The sequence below is a fragment of the Mytilus californianus genome, unplaced genomic scaffold (assembly GCF_021869535.1).
Source record: "Mytilus californianus isolate M0D057914Y unplaced genomic scaffold, xbMytCali1.0.p SCAF_4, whole genome shotgun sequence".
NCBI classification, from domain to species: domain Eukaryota; kingdom Metazoa; phylum Mollusca; class Bivalvia; order Mytilida; family Mytilidae; genus Mytilus; species Mytilus californianus.
Genome location: NW_026262690.1, coordinates 94959055 through 94983715, shown reverse-complemented (window position 1 = coordinate 94983715; position 24661 = coordinate 94959055). Strand labels below are relative to the sequence as shown.

General features: G+C 32.5%; 3 protein-coding genes across 3 annotated transcripts; 1 reads left to right on the top strand and 2 right to left on the bottom strand.

Annotated features, from left to right (window-relative positions):
* The first annotated feature begins 7868 nt into the window (after window positions 1-7868).
* On the top strand, window positions 7869-9461 carry LOC127737159 (E3 SUMO-protein ligase ZBED1-like). Its single transcript, XM_052247692.1, has 3 exons — window positions 7869-7883; window positions 8405-9166; window positions 9411-9461. Exons 1-3 carry the CDS (start codon window positions 7869-7871, stop codon window positions 9459-9461), a joined length of 828 nt encoding a protein of 275 aa, XP_052103652.1.
* Window positions 9462-15544: 6083 nt separating this feature from the next.
* On the bottom strand, window positions 15545-16166 carry LOC127698912 (uncharacterized). Its single transcript, XM_052202645.1, has one exon. It carries the CDS (start codon window positions 16144-16146, stop codon window positions 15592-15594), a length of 555 nt encoding a protein of 184 aa, XP_052058605.1. The 5' UTR covers window positions 16147-16166; the 3' UTR covers window positions 15545-15591.
* A 3262-nt stretch (window positions 16167-19428) lies between these two features.
* On the bottom strand, window positions 19429-23830 carry LOC127737158 (uncharacterized). The gene is made up of 2 exons (XM_052247690.1): window positions 23280-23830; window positions 19429-19924 (listed from the first exon to the last, which is right to left on the bottom strand). The coding sequence occupies exons 1-2, from the start codon at window positions 23828-23830 to the stop codon at window positions 19537-19539; spliced, it is 939 nt and encodes a 312-aa protein (XP_052103650.1). The 3' UTR covers window positions 19429-19536.
* Between the last annotated feature and the right edge of the window lie 831 nt (window positions 23831-24661).

The following is a 24661-nucleotide window of genomic DNA, read 5'->3' as shown; positions in this document are numbered from 1 at the left end:
TGACGTCGAAAATGTGAGGAAGACAGGACTGGTGATCTGTAAACGAGGAGTAGCATACTATTACCAGTTAAATTAAACATTTTCTACATAAGTAAATGCCTGTACCAAGTCAGGAATTTGAAAGTTGTTTTCCATTCGTTTGATGTGTTTGAGCTTTTGATTTTGCCATTTGATAAGAGACTTTCCGTTTGTAATATTCCTTGGAGTTCGGTATTTTTGTTATTTTACTTTTTACAAGATATTACGTGATCTCACATTTCACTGAATTGTTTTTAACTAGTTACCCTTTCGTCAGCGTGTATTTAACTAACGAAAGGACTCTCCTATATACCGAATAATATCAAAATTCACCAGCCCAGTAGTCAGCACTTCTGTGTTGACATGAGTTATCATTGATATGGTCATAATTATAAATTAACTGTTTACAAAACTTTGAATTTTTGAAATACTAAGGCTTTTCTACCTCAGAAATAGATTACCTTAGCTGTATTTGGCAAAACTTTTAGGAATTTTTGGTCCTCAATTCTCTTCAACTTCGTACTTTATTTGGCCATTTTAACTTTGTTTGTTTCGAGCGTCACTGGTGAGTCTTTTGTAGACGGAACGCGCGTCTGGCGCAAATACAAAATTTCAATCCTGGTATCTATGATGAGTATATCTACCCCGTTTTTTAATTTTTTGAAAACGAGGTGATTCTTATTAGAACTCAGGAGTAAGTGTGATAAACAATGAACCAATAGAAATGAGAAGATCTGTTTCAAAAATTAATGGATAGTTCAAAACTAAGGTGGCTCTATAAAGTTAAAAATTCTCTTCATAATAATCGTGAGCCTAAATCCATCAATTGGAAATACAACTTCAAAATACTGGTGGATTCAGTCGAGGATTATGCCAGGCAATGGGCTAAACGCGAGAAAGAAGACGTAGATACTCTTTCCGAATGGATTAAGGCTGTGAGGTCGTTGATACAAATCCGAATTAAGAAACTAAATGGGCATATCAATACCCACGCTACATCAATTTTTAAAGACCTAAATGTTGCAAAACACTTGTCCTACCTCCATGACAAATATGTTGTTGTCCCCGCAGATAAAGCCCCAAAACAACATCGTTTTTGTGTGTAAATATCATTACATAAACTGCTTGATAAATGAATTAGGTAGTGACAATTCACTTGGAAACTCAACATATACCCTCACGACACTTACCAAAGAGGAAATCCTGGATAATCATAGGTCTGTTCTATGTTCCTTTGGAATTTCAACCAAAGATGAAGAACTGGATCTTCCATCACTGTATTGGATACCTAAACTACATAAGTGTCCTTACAAACAACGGTATATTGCTGGGTCTTCCAAGTGCTCCACGAAACCTCTTTCTAAATTATTAACATCTATTTTATCAGCAATCAAAGCCGGGCTCCAAAGTTATTGTGGAACTGCCTATTCTAGAGGTGGCGTGAATCAGATGTGGATACTAAAAAATTCCAAAGATATTTTAGAGTACATACAATCTAAGACTCTTTCATCTTGCAATAGTATTAAAACATTTGACTTTTCCACACTTTACACAAGTATTCCCCATTCCAAACTAAAAGACAAATTGAAAGAGTTGGTATTACTTTGTTTCATTAAAAAGAATGGAGAACGTAGATACAAGTATCTTGTCTTGGGGAGGGATAAATCCTACTTTGTAAAGAACCACTCTGATTCAAACAAAAAATTCTCTGAAACTGACATTATCGAAATGCTTGATTTCTTGATTGACAACATATTTGTTACGTTTGGAGGACGTGTTTTTCAACAGACTGTCGGAATTCCAATGGGAACCAATTGTGCCCCTCTTCTTGCCGACTTGTTTCTTTATTATTATGAGGCTGACTTCATACAGGAACTTCTTAGGAAGAAAGATAAGAAGTTAGCAATATCCTTTAACTCTACGTTCCGCTATATAGATGATGTTCTCTCACTAAATAATACAAAATTTGGTGACTATGTTGAACGAATCTATCCCATCGAACTAGAGATAAAGGATACTACAGATACAGTTAAGTCTGCCTCATATCTTGACTTACATCTAGAAATTGACAATGAGGGTCGGTTGAAAACAAAACTTTACGACAAAAGAGATGATTTCAGCTTCCCAATTGTGAACTTTCCATTTCTATGTAGCAACATTCCAGCAGCGCCTACATACGGAGTATATATCTCCCAATTGATACGATATTCCCGGGCTTGTATTTCTTATCATGATTTCCTTGAGAGAGAATTGCTGCTCACAAGGAAGCTATTAAGCCAAGAGTTCCAAATGGTGAAGTTGAAATCATCCCTTCGTAAATTTTACGGACGCCATCACGAGTTGGTTGACCGTTATGGAATAACCGTTTCACAGATGATATCGGATATGTTCCTTATGTCGTAACTACATTACCTTTCCCTTTTCACGAATGTGACTTACCGAATTAGACTATTTACCGGATTTGTAATAACATAAGCAACACGACGGGTGCCACATGTGGAGCAGGATCTGCTTACCCTTCCGGAGCACCTGCGATCACCCCCAGTTTTTGGTGGGGTTCGTGTTGCTTAGTCTTTAGTTTTCTATGTTGTGTCATCTGTACTATTATCTGTCTGTTTGTCTTTTTATTTTTGGCCATGGCGTTGTCAGTTTGTTTTCGATCTATGAGTTTGACTGTCCCTCTGGTATCTTTCGTCCCTCTTTTGTATATTATTTTTGTATTAATGCTTCATATTTCTTTAATAGGCAACTGAATTGTCCAAAGGAATCATGTTATTGTCTTCCAGAGTATATTTAACCATATCTCTTTTACAATATTTTCGAATCACGTGCATAATTCGATGTTTTATGATTAACCGATTTTATATTGTGTTAAATATCGAACGTTTTTTGCACAAAATGTTTTATGGTTTCCGGCAAAATGCTTACGACGAGGTGCATACCTGGCGAACTTTGAAACTCTTAATGAAGCAATGTTAATGAAGTACGAACTCCTTAAAATGAATACAGGTAATTTTTATAATTTAAATGATTAATTATTTCAGCACTTATCTGTTTAGGAATACATATCTTTCTGGACATACCTTGAAGTGTACATGAATCTATGCTAGTTATAGGTAAAGAACCATCAATTCGGTCCTGTCCAAACAAGAAAGTAGTACATATTGTAAACAAAATATAATTTTATATCAAAAATATAAAGCCTACTTAACTTCTTAGGTTTCACTGAAACCATTCTAAATATGGAAAATCTTATAGTAGGATATAAAACAAACGATGAAGCTTACTATGAAATTAATTACCTTTTGACTCTAATATTTTTTTCTATCTATAAATCATATTATATCTCTGAGTCAAGAAGAACAAAAATAGATACCTTTAAAATATTTAAAGCAGAAATACAGTATATTATTGCAGTCAATAACGTAAAAAGAAAATAAAAGAAAAAAATAGCAAATTAATTATGAAAACCCTCAACTACATAAAACAATCACTAAAGTTTTAACTTTAAACATATTTACATAATACCCAACCAATATCCCTGAAGTCACATGATGCGAGCATGTCATGATCAGGTGACTTTAATGTTCTTTCCCATACCTAACACGTGTTTAAAAGATATATTATTGTATAATACACACTTTTTGTTTTCTTCTTTTTTGTTTCTTTATCTTTTTTTTTTATTGTAACTTTGTGTTGTATATTCTGATGCTGTGTATAATCATGTCTACCTGAGTAGTTTGTTTATATTTTAGTCAGAACTGCACACAAAGTTCAAATAAGTACAAACTTTGCTTATGATACAAAAATCAAGAAGATTATTGTCAACTTACCTGTTAACAAAGAACAATTTGTCTAAATATTATATTCCGTAGTTATTCGAATTCAGTTAAAATAATCCAGAACATTAAAATCAAAGATGATGATGGCAAGTTTACACGCTGTATATTAACTAATATAAAAAACCATTATCGGATAGAAATGGAATACTCCTGTAAACATGAAATTATTTAAAATATTGTAATATTGTAATGTAATATCAACTTACTCTTATTAGATATTCTCCCTGGATACATAATAACTAATATGTCAGGGATACTTAATGCAATGCTGTACACTAAATAAATTGTTAACAGCAATAGTGTGCAATAAAATATATTAGTTACGTTAAAAAAACAACAAAATAGTTCCTACGCAATGCTGTTACTTTAAGAATAATATATATCATTTGGGTAATGTTTTTATTAAATGAAAACGTAAGGACTTGCGATTGCTGTAGAACACTTGTTGAAAGTTTTTTTTTGCGAAAAATAAAAAAAAAAGATTGAAACTGATACATCAGAGCATATGTTGCCTGTTGCTAAAGTCAGAAGTACATATTTTTACGCTACCAACTTCCAAGAACCAGTGCGCTCTTAAATGCAAATGAAAGGTATGTTCATTTTTTCAGCATAAGCCAAGGTATTTTGTTGATATGAAATGACTGTCACTTTATTAAAATTTAAGACAAAATAGCTGTAACTGCTTGAAATTGCAGATTCAAAAATGGAAAGCAATGAATCTATGAACTAGAAGTGTTATTTCTATGATAACAGTAGATAATAACACACTGGTGTCTAAAATAAAGTTTTTTTCCCGTAAACGAATTAACTCGAAACCATTGTTTCTAGATAAATCAGCCAATGTGTACAACGTAAAGTTTTTGTTTCTTAACTGTGCTTAACTCCTAAAGTGCAAGAGAAGTTATTTAAACAAATCTTAATTGACTACAAATAAAATGTCTGAACACTAATTGATGTGGAATCGAAACATTTTTAGGATTGAACTTTTTCTGTTAAACATAAGCGATTGTTTCAAAATCCATATTACCTGCTATGTACTTGTAATTGTGTTTTATTTTTATTTCAAAGGTGTGCATTATTATATCGGCGGACGTAACATCAATAGATACAAGACCGGTGGTGATTGGAGATGGATCAAGAAGGACGGAGAGATGGCCAAGATCACGTACTTTGCATTTGATAATGGAGAACCAAATGGAACATTTCAAAAACCCCAAGATTGTATGTTCTTTTATGCCTCTAGAGGATATAGGTTCCATGCTGTCTGGTGCGCACCCAATGGTTTACTTGGAGGTTATATTTGCGAGAAATAAATTTTTACTTCCACTTTAACAAATGTTTCTTTTCATTTGAATGTATGTATTACAGTTAAGCACTGTTAAATTATTATTTAGGGAAAATTTTAATTTGTTCCAGTGTTACTCTTTGTTCTGTACAGAAATTGAGCCGAGATTATTCTTTACAAAGGATGTCTGTTCGGTGTTTTGCATTTGTATATAGCTGGATGACGATAGTAAATGTGATAAATTAATGGTAATCGTCACTTTTTAAAGTTAAAAATACTTTGTTTCTATTGTCTATTTGTTAGGTTTTTATCAGGGACTTGTTCTTTGTTCTAGCATATTGCGGCGAATCTGTTGCTTTTGTTTACTTTTTAGTATTCTCGTCTCATTTTGAATAAAAGTTATTTCTGTAACTTATATCTTTAACAGATATTAATGTTAATTGATTGGTCGTAATTCCATCGAGAGACAGATATTTCATGCATATTCGGGTGAACAAATATATATAATCAATTCAATAATTTCTTAAAGGTTGATCAACCAGGAGAAAGCGCGGGATATTTTGAGTGAACAGAGAAGAAAATTTGGCATATATTTTACGTTAAAAAAAGTCACGAGAGGGCCAATAATTGTTTAGAAAAGGCTTTATTTTGAGGTAGAGATTATTGCATTTTTCAAAAATGGGTATTAGATTAAACGTCTCCATTACGTCCGTATCTGTCTGTGGATTTCAACATTCCGCACAGCTAAACGGACGGAACATTAGTATAGTTCTTACTACTCAACCCTTTTGGCTAAATTATATCAAAATACTACACGTGTACATTACAATTATGGTTTAGTCTGTATTGCATTCAGATGTCTTCTTAATGGATAGATTTAATATAGTACAAAAAAAGTTCATCCTAAATGTAAGAATATTGTTAAAAGGAGCGTTGATTAATATATTGAATTAGAAAAGCGTGCGACATTGTCATTGTTTCTGTCTAATCAAATTTACAAATTAACGTTGTTATCATTTGATTTGACTTGAAAACAACATGTCAAAATTTAGGAAGGGTTGGGTTCTCGCAAAAAGTTTAACCCCGCCTCATTCTTATTGTGCCTGTCTCAAGTCAGGAGACTGTAATTCAGTGGTGGTCGTTAATTGCTGTGTTTCATATTCTAGTTGTGTGTCGTTTATTGTCTTGTACAGGTCGTTGGTTTCTAGTTTGACTTGAGTTACATTTTGTAATGTCGAGGCCTTTTATAGCTTGCTATTCAGAATGGGTTTTATTCAGTGTTGAAGGCCATACGGTGACATATAGTTGCTAATATCTTAATCAGTCAGTCTCGGTTTGACAGTTGTCTCATTAACAGTCACACCACATCTTCTATTTTATGTTGTTGTCATTAAATAGAAATATTGTTGAATCAATTGAGCAGAGTGTATAATTGTGTTATATTGGCACAATTTTTTCGTAGCCATTTATACTCAACACGTTTTTTGGCCAATGTCGAATCAAGTCCGAAAATTTGTCAAACTATTTTGTTTTATTTCTTTCGTTTTTGATCGCTGTTTTTGATGCTGATGTGTGTTAAACAATTTCAAACACTTTTATCTTTTATTTGGGTTGTCCATTTTTTCCGTAAAATTTGACTATATTGCTTGTTTGCTTTTAAGCCCAGTGTATGTTCTCTTCATTTTGTTTGTTTCCACTCACGTTATAAATTTAGTGAGCCTGAAGTGCTTCCCTAGATTTACTATCACCAGGAACGCTCAAACACCAAAGATTGAATTCCAAAGATGTATAAATTTAGGCCACACTCTAGTTCAAATCTCACAAATTGATTCAGACGACGAAGCAAGGTAACAAACAAACCCTAATGGAAATGGAATCATTTCGATCAATTACCAATCCGCTATTGCGTTCTATTTAATCACTTGATATAACTTATTTTATAAGTATGTTGTAGGATTTGTTTATCCTTCCGGAGCACCTGAGACCTCTCCCCACCCCGTTTGTAAGGTGTTCGTGTTTCGTTATCATTTGATTATATGGTATATGTTGTATACAGTTGTTTGTTTTTTGGTAGTATTTCGTATTAAAGTGGAATAAAAAATCTTTATAGGGTTGTAACTATGATTAATTTGATCAGCTTGTACCTTGACGACTTGATGGTGGTTTTGTACAGCAGTTAGTTTAAAATTCTTACAAGTTGAACAGTTAACGAAATAAACGAACTTACCGGAGATTTTCTCCTTTCATAACAAATTGTCCCAAATTAAGATCTTCAAACAGTTCTTTTCCAGTTGAAATGGACTTATAAATAGAAAAAGACAAACAGACAAACAACAGCACGCACTACACAATATAGAAAACTAAAGACTGAGTATATTTTGCCCGCTAACCCTTGCTTTTCTTATCATAATTTTATTACATATAGTTAAGATACCCACATTTGAAAATCCTATAAAATCCTTGTTATTTTTTCATACTTTTTGAAAGAAAAAGGTGCCAATGTTAAATGTATGAAAAATCTAGAGAAAATCATTTCCCGCCAAATTTTCAGTGGCTTATATTTCGAAAACAAGCACACAGACCCTTCATATTTTTCTTCTTTTTTAGTTCCAATATTTATTTACTATCAATTTATAACAGTCTTTTAAAAAGCTTGTTATTTTGAAACAGAGTAGCGAACATCCTTAACTCAGAAGATGTTAAAAAAATATTTTTGACATGCAATGATTACGACTTCGGTATGTGTAATTATGGATTATTATTGTATTAATATGTAAGAAATATTTCACAAATATATAAATAAAAAATAAAAATAAAATTTGTATAAATACTAGAATGTCCAAATTACAATTTTAAAAGAATAACACAACACTGTATATCAGATAGACTGAGTTATCTTTTTTAATGTCTTTTTATTTCATTCTATTTCCAGCATTTTCCTGCATAAACAAAAATTATATATGAAAAGCTATACTTTAAAAGTTTTCCATTGTTGTCAAAAGATGAATGAATATCTCGTCTTGATTAATTAACAGATAATTGAACATTGCCATAAAACACTAATTTGTTTGTTTTACAATCAATCTTTTCTCCATTTGTCATAAATTAAGCTCTATGTTTATTACATAATTAGGAAAGATTGGTAAATATTTTGATTGAAATTAAAAAACAAAAACAAAAACAAATGTATTTTTATAAACGAAAAGTTAACATTAAGTTAAAATATGTATTAAACTACATCTCTGTAATTTCTATTTAGAGAAAACACAGAGATGTATACATTGATAACTTAAAACCAAAGACAGAAGAGCAATCAACTTTGATAGGTTTTGTTAAACAGACTGGAAATCAGAAATATCATATAAATGATCCTAAGCAAAAAGAGGCTACAGATGCATTAATTCAGTTTATTGCCGGTGATTTACTTCAGTTTGCTACAGTTGAAAGCCAAAGCTTTAGGAACTTTGTTGAAAAACTTGACCCAAAATTTAACCTTCCAAGCAGAAAACATCTCTCGTCTAAACTTATTCATACTAAAGACAAGGAAGTACGTCAATTATTGCACGACAATCTTAAAAAAGCTGGTCACATCTGTCTCACTGTTGACCTATGGTCTAACAGGTCAATGAAAGGATTTCTTGGCATAACAGCTCATTATGTATTAAACTGGGAAATGAAATCTGCAATGATTGCTTGTAAACGGTTCAAAGGTAGACACACTGCTGAGAATATCTTACATGAGTATGAAGAGTGTATAACATCTTTTGATATTAATGATAAGATTTTCTGCGAGATCAGTGACAATGCTTCGAACATGGTTAAGGCCTTTAATTTCTCAGTACCTGGATATACTGAACCTGATGATCAAAATTCTCTCAATGAGGATAATTTAGATGGTGATTTTGAACAGGGAACAATAGAGATAGAAAATCCTTTTCCTCAGCATAAACGGTGTTATGCACACAGTTTGCAGTTGGTTATAAAGGATGCTTTTGAGGAGTGTGGTCAAGGCATTCAAAAGGTTATTGCTAAGGTTTCTAAGATTGTTTCCCATGTTCGAAAGTCAATATTTGCATCTGAATTTCTTGAAGATGAAAAGAGATTACAAGCATCTAATGCTACTAGATGGAACAGCCAAATGCATATGATTCGCTCGATTTTAGAAATTCCTGAAGAAAAACTTGATAAATTAGATTGTGCAAATATTACTGCATATGACAGAAAGGTGCTCATTGAAATTTGCAAAATTTTAAAACCTTTTGAAGATGCAATTCTTCTTGTACAGAGAGAAAAAAATGTCAGTGGCAGTATGGTGATACCAGTGACACTAGGTCTGAAAACACATTTACAATCTGTTAAGTGTGACTACAGCAATAAACTTATATCTGCTCTAATGGCCTCACTTTCGAAAAGGTTATCTCAGTATGAGGATGATGAGGTTTATAAAACTGCATCAATGCTTGATACCAGATTTAAATTATTGTGGAGTAAATCTGAAAATGTAGAGGCTCTTATTTCGAGTTTGAAAAAGAAAGTGTCTTCAGTTGAGTCTTTGAAATCAGATGATGATGATGATGATGATATTATTTCCCCACCTGCTAAAAAGGGAAAAACAGATGATTTTTTTTAGCTTTCTACCCAAAAGCACTCCTAAGAAAAAAAGGCATGTTTCAGGCTCTACTCATTGTGTTGACAGTTATTTGGAAACAGATTGTGATGACTCTAATGCCAATCCTCTACAGTATTGGAAAGACAATGACACTAAATATCCATGATTTCTAAATTAGCATTGAAGTACTTGTCTGATCCGGCCTCCTCAGCACCGGTTGAACGTCTGTTCAGTATAGTCGGTAAAGTATTCAGGCCTGATAGAATGCGAATGAAGGATGACACATTTGAAACCCTAATGATGCTGAAATGCAATAGTCATATTGAATAGACTTTTTACATATATACTTATATTCAATGCATGGAACAGTTACTGAATATGCCTTTGTGACTTTAATTGTTTTTCAAATGTTTGAATTTTCTTTTCACTTGATAATAAAATTTACAAATGTAATGTGTAATTCAATGCATTACTTTGCAAAAGTAATTGTGATGTAATGCATTACTTTGATAAATTCATGTTATGGTAATTGTAATATAATGCATGGTTTTGTCAAAGTAATTGTAATGTAATGCATTACATTGCAATGTAATTCGCCCCATGCCTGATTATGGTACAGCCTGTATATGTTGCACATAAATCTTTTAGGAGCTCTGAAAATCACTCTATTATGAACTGCAGAAAGACGTAAGGTATAAATTTTAAAAAGATCGATTAGGTTTATAAATGCGAATATTCTGATTCGCGGCGTAACTTACCTGTAGCAAACAAAGAAACAAGTGTGTTAACATGCACATTGAGCTTATCAAAGAAAACTAGTAAAACGGATACAAATTAAAGCAGTCGTTACAATGCAAATAACTAATTAAACAAGAAATCTTCAAATGTCCATTAAAGATATATCCTTGTTATAATTTTTTTTCCTGCTTTGAAATATACTCTCTTAAAAAAAATATAGTATATCCGCGATGATTCGATGTCATACATGAATCTCTTTTCAATAAATCTAAAGTGAAGCTGGAAAATAAAGAGTTTTAACAAATTTGGATATGAATACAACTTATTTCATGTACATTTATCATATATTAATAATTAAAATAAATAAATAATTAAACTTATTTAAAATCATCGCTTTTCGTGAATAAACTTGATATTTTACAAGCTAGTTTATGGAGGAAGGCATTTTTGATTAAGTACTTTAGAAAAGAGTTTAACAAACACAATTTTGTTAAACTGTTTTATACTTTACCAAACGGTTAGAGTAAAAAAGTTGAGGGTCAAGGATTTTCTCGAATGCAAGCAAAGTGTTGATAGCTGCCACTTTGCAAATTATTGGATTAATCCATATGGTTTTTATAATACGCTTAGTATTTCAAATATCGTTTAAATATTCTCGAAGTGAGGATGTATCAATCGTTATATGTGCTGTTAAATGATCATTTTTTGGAACCAAGAGCCCATATTCAGCATAATATTATAGTACACGAATGTTGTTTAACTAAATAATCGTAATAATATTTTGAACAAATGACGAACTTTTGAATGCAAGACGTTTTGTGATTGTAAGCAATTTTGACATTTTTTGGTATTTGCTGAAAAAAATTGACAAGTTTTGGTAACAGCATGCTTTATGATTTAGCAAACGGTCACGTGATATTATGTTTTATGAAAGACTGGTGTGAAAAAATATATATCGTGCGAGATTGATTCGTATTCAAGACATAAATCGTAAGCCATGAACTTTCAACAGATTAATTGATATTTTTAAATCTACCTATCTTATTGATAAATTTGTTATATGCACTCGACTTTGAAAAGGATAAAAGATAAGTAGAAAAGAAACAAAATGATGTAAGCAACTCAAACAAAAAACTCTATAAGATAAATGTTAATCATTGTAAGTATGGATATCTTTATGCTTTGCTTCGTTTTTTCAATGAATTAAATTTTTTGCTTGTTTGAGAAAATGCATTAAGTAAAATGGGAAACATGCATTGCCGAAAATATGCATGAACATTTAATCGAAATAAACTCGTAGGAAATTGAAAATCGGATCAAAGTTATTATATGCTATTATTGTGTGTTTTTTGCTGTGCATGTACTGATTTTGTGTCATGGATGGATACCCCCATATCCTTTGTTTTTCTATTAAATTCTTAACGGTTGTTGAATTTATCAATTAAATGGAATTTAGACAGGTCTTTACTGAGTTTGGCCATGAACTGTGATTCATAACAGTACAGGAACAAGTCTGCTATTAAAAGGGCTCAATTGGTGCCCATAGGAATACCAACAATTTGCCGATAAACTTTATTGTCGAAAAGTACATAAATGTTGTCAAGGAGAAAATTTATGGCTTTAATCATCTCATCACATCTCCAGTATATCAAGCATATTTACCTTTCTCGTTTGAGTAAAAGGCTTTATATGAGTTGCGGCAAATAAATTTGCAAGTAGATCTATCGAACAACCATTTAATTGAATAGAAAAACTTTTGTTTGATAAGATTGTTTAGAATTGTAGTGTAAAGAGTGGAAAAGTCAAAACTGTCAACCGAATCAAAATCACGTCATTTATCTAAAACATCCAAAGAATTTTTTACACTCCAAAAATGGTAAATTCCACTCTTTTCACATGTTTTATCACAGAAATTATTTATCAGTTCTTTAAGGAACTCGTTAAAAGTAGTGAATTCTAGTAGTAGGACACTTACTAGAGGTCGAGATGAAACGACATTTTATAGTTTTTTTTTGTGTGTAGTTTAGGTAACCAATACATAGTGGGAACCTTCAAATGTTCAGAAGAGGCCTTAAGCTGAGCTGTGGTTGTGCCATGATTATTTACTATTTACTCCCTGTGGAGGGTACGGCCTTGAATGTAGTTGAATGTATAATTTCATTCCTAAGGACTTCCGTGTAGTATTTACGCTCATACCACCACCACATTGTTGGTTGCTTTGTCGGCCGGTACAAACACAAAACGCTTTGCGAGTATTTGAACTTGTATTTATTCAAAAAAATGGGCGTATTACTTATTCTTTTATTCATTTCTAAACTATTTTCGAAATGTAATATGCGAATATCAATAATATTTAAACATCTATTCAAATAGGAATCAAGTGACATTTGTCAGATTTCTCTCGTTTACACCATTGTTTACAATAGGATGTTCTTTTGTTTGGTTTCCACTATTATAATATTGTCCTTCAAACTATTGCGCTTTTGTTATAAATGCTTTTGAATTAAATCTTTTGTTTGTGTTTTGAAAAATAAACTTATGTAATAACCCGGAAGAAATCCTTCAAGTAGATGACATTTCGAAATATAATCCAAATCATTTCATATGACCTTACAAACTTACTATTTGTTAGTTATATCTTGAAAAAGATTAATTTTGAATACGGAAATTTTATTTTAATAACTAAAAAAACAGAGCAGAACTTTGAAACTTTTTTACGGTCAAGTTTATACCTTGATTGTATCAAAGATTTCTTATAATCAAACTCTAACTTGTAGTATATCGTATTTAACTATTGAGATCACGTGACTTTGTGACTCTTAAAATTAATATATCTAAACTCTGGTTATCTAGATTTAAAAACAAGGTGATGCAGTATGATTACCAATGAGACAATTATGCAACAAGAGTCAAAATGACGTAGATGGTGATCAACTGTAGGTCACCGCGCTTGATTTATGACAAAACAATTAACGAAAAATAAATCTGTCAGAAAGCAACCAACGGCAACCACTGAACTACAAGCCCTGTCTTTGGACAAGTACACGCAAAAAGCGGTTTGATTTAACATGTAGTAAACGCTCAACAGATCATCTATCCTTGGCAAGGGATTTGAATGAACAATACAAGAACAAACTGAAAAAAAAAAAAACTCCTTATAGATTCCAGGATTACAATTTTATACGCCAGACGCGCGTTTCGTCTTCAAAGACTCATCAGTGACGCTCGAATAAAATTTGTTTTAAATCCAAATAAAGTACGAAGTTGAAAGGCATGGAGGACCCAAAATTCCGAGAGGTCAGCTAATCTACTCCTAGTAAAGTTAATCAAAGGAATATTCTCAAATTGAACCTCTATCTACATTCTTTAAGCATTTAGAAAAACACTCATTCCTTAAAAAATCCAAGATTACTGTTTAGCACTTAATTATATGTTTGTAGATAAAGTGCTGTTTTTCATTATCGTTTTAAAATAATACTTCAGCTGTAGACTTCAAGTTATAGTAAAAGATGGTCATATCATTTAACTTATATATAAATCATAGGTTATAAAATAGTTTGTTTAAAACATATGAATCATGAATCTATTCAAAAGTGTTAACTTCAAAACTTTTCGTTAACTCTTTCATCTTTTCACTATTTTTCAGACTTCACTATTTTTTATCGCCTGTGTTGAATGACTAATTGAATGGATCGGGGTACTTCCAGTTCCTCCAGATCCTGATTTGAGCGAACCATTAGTACCCACTTTCTCGCTTTTTCTTTTAACAATAAAAATGAAACAATTCCATTTAGCAAACCTCCGATATTTGAGAAAGTCGTCACAAAACTAAGTAACAGTGGCAGTATTTCCGATCAACTGGCATACCCCAAACACAGCCAAAGCCCACCATTGTATAAAGAAAGCTGTTACAAAAAGAGACATAGTCTTTGCAGCCTTGTGCGAAGCTTGTAACGCTCTTGAGGATTTCCCGAGAGAATCCTCCATTTCATGCGTCTCTCGATAAATTCGACCCCAGCTTAAAGTGTACAAACCAATATCTATAACTAAGATTAAAAGTAACGGTACAGTTGTGAAGAATATGTATGTAGTTTTCCCTTTTATAGCATCAAACATGCAGCTGAAAAATAAATAATTGTGCTTTTATTTTCACAAGTATGAAAACGGATAAATCTCCGTTTATGTATATCTATGTTATGTATATCTGATTTTCGAAAACTTACGATTAACAGTAAGAACTAGCTATCGTAATATCCAGTTTATGGCGGGATGATGGTGTTTATTGCTGACAGTGTGCAAATCATTGGACTTATTAATACGTTATTTCATAAAAAAAAAATCAAACTGCCTTTTATACATACAGGATGTATCACTTTTGAATTTTCCTTGGAGTTTGTGTTATTTTACTTTTTGCATGGAAATATTAAGTACGATTTACTTAAAAGTAAATCATCCTAAAACTTGTGTGCGTAAGCAATTTAGTCGACATTTGGTATTTACTAAACAAAAAACTGCTATGATCAGCTAAAAACGTGGATTTGACAAACGGTCATATGATGTTATGCTTTATGTAAAATGTGAAGTAATGCTAAATGTCTCTTAGTATTAAGAACACTTTTATCGAGATTTCTACTTACGGAAGACATAAATCGTAATTAATTATTTTTTATCAAAGTATATTTTTTTTAATGGCAAGAGTTAAATTTTGTACTTCTAAATGTTTTAGAAAATTTAATTTTCTTTATTGAATTTTTTTATATTTGAACTCATCAATAAAGTAGGAAAAATAATGATAAAATAAATCAATTGACAGCTTAATTACAAACTTGAATTGAATCATTGCTAGTATGGATTTCTTTCTGCTTTCTTTCAATTGTTTTTTTTTATTTAATGTTTGGGTATTCTAGATTAAAGAGTAACGAGTAGGCGTCCAGAAAAATGGAACCAGAACCGAAAATAGGCATGAATACTAAATGTGTATGTAAATTTTAGGAAGTTGTCAACCGTATTTAAATAATAATCATCTGCTTAATTCTAAACAATGTTGTCAAGTATTCAATCTAAATAAAGCTGTTTAATCAATTAATAATGTTATCTATTTACAACGCTCCACTTGGACCAAACTGGTCCAACGTTCCAGCGATGATGCCACCGACTGCAGGGACGCCAAAAATATAAACCAACAGCCGATAATCCCATCTTCCAAAATACAAATGTTTTCGAAAGTAAATTAAGACAAAAACATTGATAGCAACGATATTGACCATCAAACTTTGAGCTGTTATAAACTCAGCAAGCATAAATCCATAGAAAGCGCATAGTCCTTTCGGTGTTGGGAACGATTTTGTTACAACAATGTGAAGATGGTCACTAAAATGCGACACATTAAAAAGAGCGTCACAGAGCGCCATGTAAACCACAAATCTTTCACTTTTTGACCATTCGAAAAATTTAGAGCAATTTTGATGATAGAATGAATAAAAAATAACTGACATTGCGCATATAAAACTTATACAAATGCATGCCATTGCTGGTACATGAAGTTTGTAAAAGGTACCTTCGGCGATTCCGTACACTGGTAAATCATAACCATCTTTCATCTGTATTCTGTTTTCATAAGTGGTTGTTTCCTCTCCAAGACTACTTGTATTCATTATTGTAATGTAAAACTTTTGTTGTGATAAAACGCTTATAAGTTATGTTCCTATATTAACATGTCGGTACAAATACGGGGGAAAAGCTTATATATAGTTTTTGGTTGTCTTCTCAAGACGTAGTTTTTAAAAATATCCTGACAAGTGATTGGTGGATATCCATCCTTAGACTCCTTTAACATCTGACATTTAAAAATAATGTCGTTGCAGCAATACAGTTTCTAAAGGACTGCTCGGTTATTTCCATAAACAACAACAACAAATGACACTGTGATCATTTTCATGTTGTACACATTTAACCTTGACTAATTTTTTCAGAAATCCACACTACGTTTTACGCAATTATAATTTATACTTTAAATCTACATAGCTTTATTAAATAAAAATTCACACAGGAAACATTCGTGTTTTTAATTTGTTGTTTACGTTTGCAGGGAAAGGGAAGAGATTGGCTGCCCGATTTTTCTTAGCTTTGTTCCCTCAATGAATACAGCAAAATTATTTGTTTAATCATGAATAATACTTCTCCTGACTAGCGTGGGCAAAACTGACTTTTTTGAAATTTTTGTCGGAGTTTTCTTTTTATTTCGAACGCTTACATAAGAGGGACTTTTTAAGGAACTGTAATCAAGCATGTGATATGCTAGTGACCGTAAAATATGTCTTATCATACAATTTTTTCTGCAAAAAGCATGTACCGACTCAGAAATATGACGATTGGTATTCAGTTGTTCCGATAGTATTTGTTATTGAATCTTTGTCTCGCCTTCGACTTTGCTTTACTGTAGGCAAGACTTACGTTTGATTTCATTGCAGCGCAGTTGCTTTGTGATTTGGAAAATGACCTTCTATCCCAAGATTAACATAGGTTATCAAAATGTAGAGATGTTGTTTATGATATCTTGTCAAATAGTCATTGTCGCCTAACTTGAATGCAAATTTCACGCACCAGTGGACTGTTTTCAGAATGAGCTTTTCACCACAATAACTATGAATGAGGATTCGGTATGTCTGTTTTATGACGTTTGGTATTAAAGTATAAACGTGCGTTAAAATATTTTTATGGCCGACTGTTGCACATGTTCTTGTGGCAATAGCCAGGTTATGTTTTCAGGACTAAGCCTGGTATCTTTGATGAGTTTTTTGTTATGTATGTCAGTAACTATATCTGACATTTTTATAGGCTGTGAAGAGTGTGTGTTTGTACGACGTTTGGCTTACGGTCATCATCTTATTTACACCCCCATTGTAAGTTAAACTTATCTTGATTATGTTCCTAAGTAATTATGTCGAAATTGATGGTTTTTTTCCTGAATCACAGAATTTTACCATAATCGTTTAAAAATCTTAAAAGTTAATTAATTATTTTTACATGAGAGTGTGGAACTGACAGGTTGTATCTAACTTCGAAAGTTAACTGCTGGTTAAAGTATTACATGAACTATTAGAATATTTATCTTCTGGTCTTTATTGGATGTTTGCCACTTTGGCAATCATACCGCATTTCATTTCATTTTAGGTTTCTGTTGTTCGTTATCATTTGACATATGTTTTGAAAGCTATATCACGTGTTTTTCTGTTAATCAATAATGGACGATAAAAACTTGTTAAAACATTAACATTAAGAATATAAAGCAAAGAATACACGTGATTTTAATAAGATATTCAAAGAAAATCATTTGTCCCAAAATGATACAACAATATTTCGAAAAGTTCTATCTCGTCCTTGACAAAGTATACGAGATTCTTTTTAAAAATTAGATTCTAGATAAAAATAAGAGCTAGGTTTTAATATTGTATTTATATTGTGTCATAGATCAAATTATTCGTTCAGTGTATGTTTAATTGTTTTTGTTTAAACGTCCTTTTGATCGAGTTAAGCCATTTGATCGAGTTAAGCCATTTGATATTTTATAGTGTGTATTTTTATGCTGTAATGTTACACTACTGTCTCAGGTTAGGGCGAAGGTAGGCTCCTGTTAAAACGTTTAAACCCGCTGCATTTTTATGCACTTGTCCTAAGTCAGGAACCTGTTGTTCAGTGGTTGTCGTTTGTTGGTGTGGTTCATTGGTGTTTCTCGTTTCTCGTTTTTTATATAGATTAGACCGTTGGTTTTTCTGTTCAAATTGTTTTACACTAGTCATTTTGGGGACCTTTATAGCTTGCTGTTCGGTGTGAGCCAATGCTCCATGTTGAAGGCCGTACTTTGACCTAAAATTGTTAACTTTTTATACATTGTGACTTGGATGGAGAGTTGTCTCATTGGCACTCATACCACATCTTCTTATTTATGTAGAAGATACAAAAGGGACATTAAAAATTATAAGTCGTAGGAAAAAGCGGCAATATCATGGCAAAAAAGATAAACAACAAACCGACATTTAATCAGGATAATAGTCTACAAAACAAAAGCAAAGACTTAGCAACATAAAACCCATTCAAAAATGTAAAGTATAATGAAGGATTTATGCATGTGTTCCGTATCCTGGCGTCGTTCCCAATACAAACCCAGAACGAATTTCATGCAATTTCCACAAATTTACATTCCTTGTTCATTCTAAGTTATATTCAAGGCTATAATTGGAGAAATATGCTCATTCCTCTAGATTTACTAATTTAAAACCGACTTATGGTTGTTTTTGTCTATAATCTTAAGTTATTCTGTTAACTGTTTTGTAGACTATTGTTTTTCTATTGGTATTTTTTTTTCTTTTTGTTATGATATTGTTTTAAAATTCTTTGGCTTGGTATTTTTTTTTATTGACCCTTTGTATCTTTATACTTTTTTTATAGATGTGTTCAGAAGGGCCATTCATTCAAAATGGTTTGTAACAGCAGATGATGACCAGTCGTATCTTTAAATTAAGGAATTGGTATTAAAACAGTTAATTGGGATAGAAGTTTATTTCAAATTTCACTATTTGTAACATTTTGGTACCCTATGTTGCTTTTAAAATCGTATGATGAGTGATGCATGTAAAACAATGATATGTAGTATGACTCACAATGAGACAATTATCAACGAAAGACCAATGGACGTACATATGAACAATAACTCGACAGTTTGCAACAAATAGCCATACCGACGTATGCACATTATAAAAGACTTTCTTTGCCGACACACGTGATCTCACCCAGTTTGGAGTTAATGAGATATCGATTGCTTTCGCTACCTTATAAGTCTGTTTATACATGGACTCATGCTATATAAATAGTATACTATCCCAGATTTTAATTACTGCAATATATGATAAAAAAAAATATGATTTCAAAACTTCATTATTCACGTATTAATTATCTTGAAAGTTAAGACGGGTCTACAATTGATTACTTAATTGTTGCATTATGACTGCATGCTTAATTGCCAATTCCTTGATGTCCTGCTTTTTTTAAGTGCCCAGCTCAACACGTTTCCTTCTCATAATAATAATAAATACTATTCCATTAAGTATACCACCAACATTTGAAAATGTTGTTACGAAATTAAACAAAAGTTGCGGGACATCCGTAATCCACTGCCAAATACCATACATCGCCATGGCCCACCACTGTACAAGAAATGCCGCAACGAATAAAGACATGGTTTTGGCAGCTCTGTGTGATGCTTCCAAAGCTTTGTAAGATTTTCCAAGACTCTTTTTGATTGCTTGTGCTTCTTTATAGATACGTACCAAGCTCATGACGTAAAGAATTATATTGCTTATCAAAATGAAACAAAGTAATATTGTTGTAAAGATAATGTTGGATATCTGTCCAGTTACACCATCAAAGTAGCAGCTGAAATAGGAATACGTCAAAGTTATTCAATGGTAGAAATGTCACTCTTGGTAAAAATCAAATCAGACAACTGTTATTTAAAGATCAAAGACCGCGAAAAAATGTCGCTAGTGAGTTGAACCCACGATACATCGTATTGATCGATATATTTGTGATGGTGACAGTAAAACTTATGATGTGTCTATTGCAGTCGTTCCTCCTCATAACTCTATAGTGTGAAGCTTTTCTTGTAAGGCGCACACCCCTTTTACTGACGTCCGTAGTGTAAACATAAACTATTATAACATATTAACTGAGATATGTAAAGGCAATTTATGAAGTTAACTTTCTAATATCGGTAGTATCCTTAATCTCAAGTTCATCGGGATATATGAAATTCAAGCACACATTATATTGTGTGTAATTGAGTGACAGAACATTATCAATATAAAATGAAAATGAAGTTAAGAACTAATGCAAATGTTTTTTTTTTTTTTTTTTTTTTTTTTTTTTTGTCTTTGAGAAGGTTCAGTATTATTCTTGCTATATATGAGTACAAAAACAAGTCAGCAGTGGTGCACAATTAGTACACATTGGAATACCGTCTATTTGCTTTAATTTCAATCAAACAAACTGGGCAAATATGACAACAGATACAAAGTGAAGACAGTAGACCTAGGTCAAGGAACAAAGTTCGTAAAAATAACTTATGTATCAATCTCTTTCATTATTATATCATAAGCATCACAGTTACACAGATTATTTCAGCTTTGTTTCACAGGAATGCATAACCGATAGTGTGGACATTTTCTATTACAAAAACATTACTCATTTAAAGAGTTATTTAGTTTAACCTGGGTTTATCCCTAAAAGACAACCCAAAAGATTGATAATATAGATAAGTAGTGGGTGTTATATAATGCAGGCGTCACACTGTCCCGTAATCGACACCAGATGGACACACGGTAAAGGAAATGTCTAATATTGGGTGTGATCGTAAAAACATCGGACCATTCTTGAGAGCATCTTAGGCCATCGTTAGACCCCCGATTAAGTTTTCAGGCTTCCGCAGCAACTTCGTGAGCGGTGGCAAAATATTTGGCATGCCAAAAAATGTCCAAAAGACCTTACGAAGGATCATTTTTGTGTTGAATTCGTATGTCCATTTTGCTCTTCGTAAGGTCAACAAGAAACAAGAAACAAGAAGTGTTGTCTTAGGAAGTCAACATGACTACGCGAAGCCCTTGCAATGCCGTCGTGTAAGCATCATTTTATAGTACGATGACATCGAGATGAGACCACGGTGTCGACGAAGACAACCCAATTTTAGAAGCTCAAGTGTTTCACATGTGTCATGGTAACGTGGACATATAATACGCCAGTCTCAGAGCATCTTTCGCGGACAGTCGTTAGTAGCTGTACAGAACAGAGGAGCGTGTAACTCTCAAAGCTTCAATCACAATTCTTCAGAATTCAGTTTGATTGAAAACAACTTTAATATAGAAATTCAAATAACTTGTAAAGTAAAGATAAAGGACCAAAAAATTAGGTTACTGAGTTAAGTTTCCCACCGTCGGCCGAATGTTTTATACCATCGGGAGGTCTCGTGATGGCTTCGTGACCAAAGTCGAACGCATCGTTTAGTCATCGTTTTGCCTTCGTGTGTCCTGCGTATAAATATCGTAATAAAAATTCACATCTTTGTGTTGCCTTCTTGTGTGGTTCGGGTGCCATCGTGTGAATTTCTGTATGTATCGTACTTGCTTCGGCTGATGATAGGCTTGTGAATAAGTTCCGGACCATCTTTGCGCGAAAATCAAAACCCATATCCATATTCGTGTGGCCATCTGGTGTCAATTTTGGGACAGTGTGAAACCTGCATTAGGCCTGTTGTGTTTAAATTACTCAAAAAATGTTTTGTGAAATTTGCTTCTCTAATTTGGTCTTGAGCGTAATTGATGAAAGTTGCTCAAATTTTTTTTCGTAAGTTTTACAAGCTCAATAACGAGTTGGTTGACTGTTAACAAATATCTGTGTCACAGATTAATAGTATAACAGATATGTTAAAATTGTTATAACAACAATCTTTTCTCTTTTTCTCGATTGAGACATCACCGAATAAGACTTATCTCCAAATCTGTAGTGAGCATGAGCATCATGGTGGTTGCCACTTGTTTTGCAGGATCTGCTCACCTTACCGGAGGACATAAGATCATATCAAGTTCTTAATGGGTTTCGTTATGCTTTGTCTCTAGTTTTCTATTTAGTGTTTTGTGGTATTATTGTCTTTTCGTCGTCTTCCGTTTTCTGCCATGTAAATAATATTGTCAGGATGTTTTTGCTTATAAGTTTTGAATGTCCCCTTGGTATTTTCCGCTTATTTGTATTCAACAAACGCGTTTTTGACACATAACCATCGGTATACTATTTAAGTCAGCTTTTAAAAAGATAAAAAGTAAAAAATGTTGGTGCATGTTTCGCTTTTGAAATGGTTTACGGTTGTTGTTATGCTGACATATCTGAATACGTCATGATAAATCATAACATTAACGGTACCAATCTAAATTGGCCTAAAAAGACAAAAATCGTTTTAATTCACATCAATATTCTTTTAACAAACGACACGATGGGTATTACATGTGAAGCAGAAGCTGCCTACTCTTCGAGAGAACCTGATTTTATCCCCGGTTTTGGTTGGGTGTTACTCTGTTTTTAGTTTTCTACGTAGTGTTTGTAGACTTGTTCATTTATTCGTCGTATTTTAATTTTCTATCATGGCGTTGTCAGTTTTTCATCGACTTATGACTTTTTGGATATTCCCTTGGTATCTTCCACCCCTATTTTGAACTACGATACTTAGATAACATCATCAACACAGTTTGTAAGACCATACAATTTGTTTTTCAATATAAGAATACACTTGGCTCAAAGGTATATAAACACGGTTATCTAAATCCTTCAAGTCGTATAACAAAAAAAAAACTTACTGGGATGAGGGTTGCATCCGACTGACTTCGATGTACAAATCTGTATCTACGTTCGGTTGACATTAAAAATTACTCCAATATTTATTTGTGATGTCCGTAGGTGTCCTGGTCTTGACTTTTGATAGGCATCATTTCTGTCCCTATCAAACACCCTCTTTTTCTAGTGACATTTCACATTACATGATCGTTATTTCGTTCGATCTAATTTGCATAGTTTACCGATTAAATTGTTTATGTTTTATGTGTTCTCGCCCTGAATATGCTTGAAATATTTGCTTTTAGAAATCAAACAAACAACAATTATTAAATAAGCTAGACTTGGAAGTATTCGAATACTTTTACCCTGACACTTCGTCAAAAGTTTACAAAGGTTTTGTATTTATACTTACAAGCTTCCATTTGGACCGTGCTGTCCTGAGGCAGCAACCACTGTAAATACTAATGCAGGAACTAAAAAAATGATACAAAGAAGTCGGTAATCTCTATACCCAAAGTTCAGCTTTTTCCGAAAATATACCAATACAAAAACATTAATGGCAACGTTACTGACCAATAAGTTCTGAGCTGTTATGAATTCCGCCAACAAATATCCATAGAAAGCACACAAAACTTTTGGAGTTGGTAGACTCTTCGTAAGAACAATATGCAGATGGTCAGCAAAATGAGAAATGTTAAAAAGGCCATCACATATTGCCATGTAAACAGCGAATCTTTCACTTCTTGTCCACTCAAAGAATGTAGATATGCGCTGATGGTAAAATGAGTAACTAATGACCGACACAGCGCTAATTAAACTTAACAATATGCAAACCAGTGCTGGCACGTGGAGGTTGTAAAACGTGCCATTAGCAAGTCCATATACAGGTAAATCATAACCATCATTTAGTTCTTTTGAAGTTGAAATTACATATTTGACCACATTATAAGAACTGTTCGTCATGTTTGATCCTTTTCAAACAGCACAATTGTTTTTCGTTATCACGAAAAAATCATTATCAGTTTTATGAATATAGCTGTATATTGTTCTAATTCATGGTACTATCGATATAAATTAGGTAGTATTAAGTACTTCCTTGTTCGAAGATTTGTTATCTGTTATGGGAATGTTTTTTCATTCGGTATCACTTTAAAATAAAATTGTCATTTTTACTTTAGTTTCACTGTTATAAGTTCCATTGGTGTTTAAGAAAGTTATTCAAAAGCCGGAGTTTTACTGTCGCTACGACATTGCGAAATCATAATCTCGTTAATCTAAAAAGGTTTTACCAAAAATAAAGATTTTTATGTACAATGAGTATATACTTCACAAGCGGAAGTTTCAAGTCGTCGAGTATCAAAAAAGCTAAATATGTTTTTGATGAGATATTCATAAAATGATAACAGTTTTTCAGTCTGTATATTGAATCGCTTATTTCGATTCTTCACATTGATTTTGGTAATATATTAGAAATTTCAGTGACAGTTATTTTATAATTCATTTGATAATATAGGCGCGATGTGCTCTGTGTATTTAGTTCTCCTTTTTTGAATCCATTATTCAGTTTATTCACAGTGAATATGGTGAAATCTCCTCTCATTCTGCTAATAAAATTTCTCTAAACAATATGAGGTCTAGAAAAAATATATTTTACAACACTTACAAGTACTAGATTTTAACGGTGTACATTTTCTAAAAATGATATAGAAAAATATTAATATCTATCATAAATCATAGGAGTAATAACTCATTAAGGATGCATAGCTTATAATTTGGTATACCTGACACGTGTTT